Source organism: Lactuca serriola, chromosome 8 (genome assembly GCF_051521515.1).
Source record: "Lactuca serriola cultivar US96UC23 chromosome 8, Lser_US96UC23_V15, whole genome shotgun sequence".
NCBI lineage: Eukaryota > Viridiplantae > Streptophyta > Magnoliopsida > Asterales > Asteraceae > Lactuca > Lactuca serriola.
Window position 1 is genome coordinate 74,030,949 of NC_136415.1, and position 2,737 is coordinate 74,033,685.

Below are 2,737 nucleotides of genomic sequence, written 5' to 3' on the forward strand. Positions count from 1 at the left end.
GATACTCGTCATGGCCTAATATCACATATTGGAATCTTAATTGAGACTTGTCAATTGAGTGTGCCCATAAAATAAAAGTTTGTTAAAGCACCACAAAAAAGAAAATTATATATATATATATATATATATATATATATATATATATATATATATATATATATATATATATATATATATTCCCATAAGGAGTATGGATGATTCCTATTAAATTAATGCTTGTGTGTGGTGTGTATTGCCTAATCTTGCAAGTATGGGTGTGTGCCAAGTCTCAATTGGAACTCAAATCAAAAGCAAAAAGTCAAAAGTCAAACCAACCAATCAAGATCAAGAATGATGTAATCTTCACATATCGACAAATAAACCCTTCACATAAATTCGCATCCCTTCTCCTTGCCAACATTTCAAACACTCTCACTTCTCTTCCCCCCTTTTCAGTCAATTAATTCCTCCTTTCATCTCTTCTTCGAAGTTCGAACACCCTTTTGGTTAAACATGGTTGGAAGGGAAAACAACTGTAATCTCCCACCTGGGTTTCGATTTCACCCCACCGATGAAGAATTGATCATGTTCTATCTGCGAAACCAGTCGTTATCTAAACCATGTCCTGTTTCTATAATCCCTGAAGTTGATATCTACAAATTTGATCCATGGGAGTTGCCTGGTTAGTTTTTGAATTAGTTTGTGATTGGTTATGAACTATGGAGTTTATGTTGATTGTTTTGAATTTTGATAACAGAGAAAACGGAATTTGAAGAAAACGAATGGTATTTCTTCACACCTCGCGATAGAAAATACCCAAATGGAGTTCGCCCAAATCGAGCAGCTGTTTCAGGGTATTGGAAAGCTACAGGGACAGATAAAGCGATTTACAGTGGATCAAAATACGTTGGCGTGAAGAAAGCTTTGGTGTTCTACAAAGGTAGGCCCCCAAAGGGGGTTAAAACCGATTGGATTATGCATGAGTATCGATTGAAAGAGTCTCGATCACAACCCGCTAAGAAACTCGGATCAATGAGGGTAAGAAGAACGATTTCAGTTTGCATCATGTTTGTCGATTTGATTGAATCGTTGTAAAACTCATCTGATTTACGTGTTTTACATGTTTTTCAGCTTGATGATTGGGTTCTATGTCGAATTTACAAGAAGAAAACTGCTGCAAAACCTTTGGAACAAAGAGAAGAAGATTCAAACGCCGAAAATGTTGCTTCCGATGATCATAATTCCATGGATTTGCAATCAATGAAAATTCCGAGGACGTTTTCACTTGCTCATTTATGGGAATTGGAATCATTAGGTTCGATTTCTCATCTTTTAGATGATCACAACACAAACTATGAAAACAATGCCGGAATCGAAACTGGAATTGGAATCATGCCTCAATCGTCAACTCCAATCTTGGAAACGAGGGTAAGGGAATCGCATCCCATCAAGTTTGAAGACACCCATCAAAACAACTTAAACCAATCAAGTTTTTTCAGTCCAATGTTCGGATTCCAATGATAATAGGATCATGATGGAATGGAATTGACATAGCAAGATAATGTTGAAATAGCAAAAGAAATGTTTTACTGATAATTGTAAAATAGGTCATAAATGGGATATAGAAAAAGGGGGATATCTTTCTTATTTTATTAATAGTTTTTAATGCCAAGTGGAAAATACTTTTATTTTTCAATTTGGGTAATTTTGTAAAAATGTTTTTTTTAACGTTTTTCTTTTATATTTTTAATCTCTTAACAGTTTGTTTTTCTTAAGTTCCACAACAATGAAATCGTAAATCTTATAATTATTTGTGTTCACAACTTCACATGTTATATTTGAGGTTAACGTTGTTATCCAAACTTTTTCAGAAGTTACACCTACTTTATTGCTTTACAATTAAATTAATGTTATTTATTTAGATAAATAAGAATCTTTAACTATTAATTTAGTGAAGGGTATTCCACATGGTTGACAAAAAGAATATATATGAATTTCTAACATTTTTTTATGAGTTATGAGATAGAAAAGAATATTCATTTGGCGTCGAGTCATAATTTAGATATTTATTGGTGTTGTGTCATAATTTTGGTCCATTAAAATATAGTTTGGGTGATATCAAGGAAGAAAATTAAGGTTCAAATTCTTGAATAAACCGTGATTTGATATTATCTAAGTTGTATGTTTTGGACTTTAGTTTTTATAACTCCATAGTTTTAACTTAAATCTCATTTTTTTAAATATTTAAAATGGCTTCGAGTATATGGCAGCTATTATTCATCTCGATTGTTCGACAAACATCTTTGAAGGTGACTCTTGAAAATATAAAAAGCAGTATTATCAATACATTCACGATTGTTCAGAAGATAAATAATTTAATTATATAACTATGTTCTCTAGAAAAACCACTTGTTCACATAATGTCCTTTTTTGTAACATATGAAACAAACAAAACCGTCAATTGTACACCAATATCTTACACCATCATGTAGTGACTAAGAATACGTCCATTATTACAACAAAAACAAAAGCAAGTGGGGTCTACAGCGAAAAGAAATATAATATCGTTTTCTTTGACCAGTCTTATCTTTTTATCATAAGGATATGCTTTAATCGTTCCACATGATTATTCTCCATAATATAGATGAAATAATAAAACATCTGAGACAGCTTTCAACCATAAGATTGCATGTTTCGTGTTCGTTTTGATTTAGATTTGTCAAATACATAAAATTGTGGAATGGACAAAAATGGAAAG

The 2,737-nt window shown here is 32.0% G+C and overlaps 1 protein-coding gene across 1 annotated transcript; it reads left to right on the top strand.

The window, feature by feature from the left end:
* The first annotated feature begins 389 nt into the window (after positions 1-389).
* LOC145069227 (NAC domain-containing protein 2-like) lies at positions 390-1,707 on the top strand. Its single transcript, XM_079016174.1, has 3 exons — positions 390-661; positions 737-1,017; positions 1,111-1,707. The coding sequence occupies exons 1-3, from the start codon at positions 493-495 to the stop codon at positions 1,498-1,500; spliced, it is 840 nt and encodes a 279-aa protein (XP_078872300.1). The 5' UTR covers positions 390-492; the 3' UTR covers positions 1,501-1,707.
* The last annotated feature ends 1,030 nt before the right edge of the window (positions 1,708-2,737 follow it).

What these genes read in the sequence shown, in the direction of transcription:
- LOC145069227 (XM_079016174.1), top strand. Translation starts at nt 493, where the DNA reads ATGGTTGGAAGGGAAAACAACTGTAATCTCCCACCTGGGTTTCGATTT. An exon ending in TGATCCATGGGAGTTGCCTG is followed by an intron (nt 662 to 736) that starts GTTAGTTTTTGA and finishes TTTTGATAACAG; the next exon opens with AGAAAACGGAATTTGAAGAA. An exon ending in AGAAACTCGGATCAATGAGG is followed by an intron (nt 1,018 to 1,110) that starts GTAAGAAGAACG and finishes CATGTTTTTCAG; the next exon opens with CTTGATGATTGGGTTCTATG.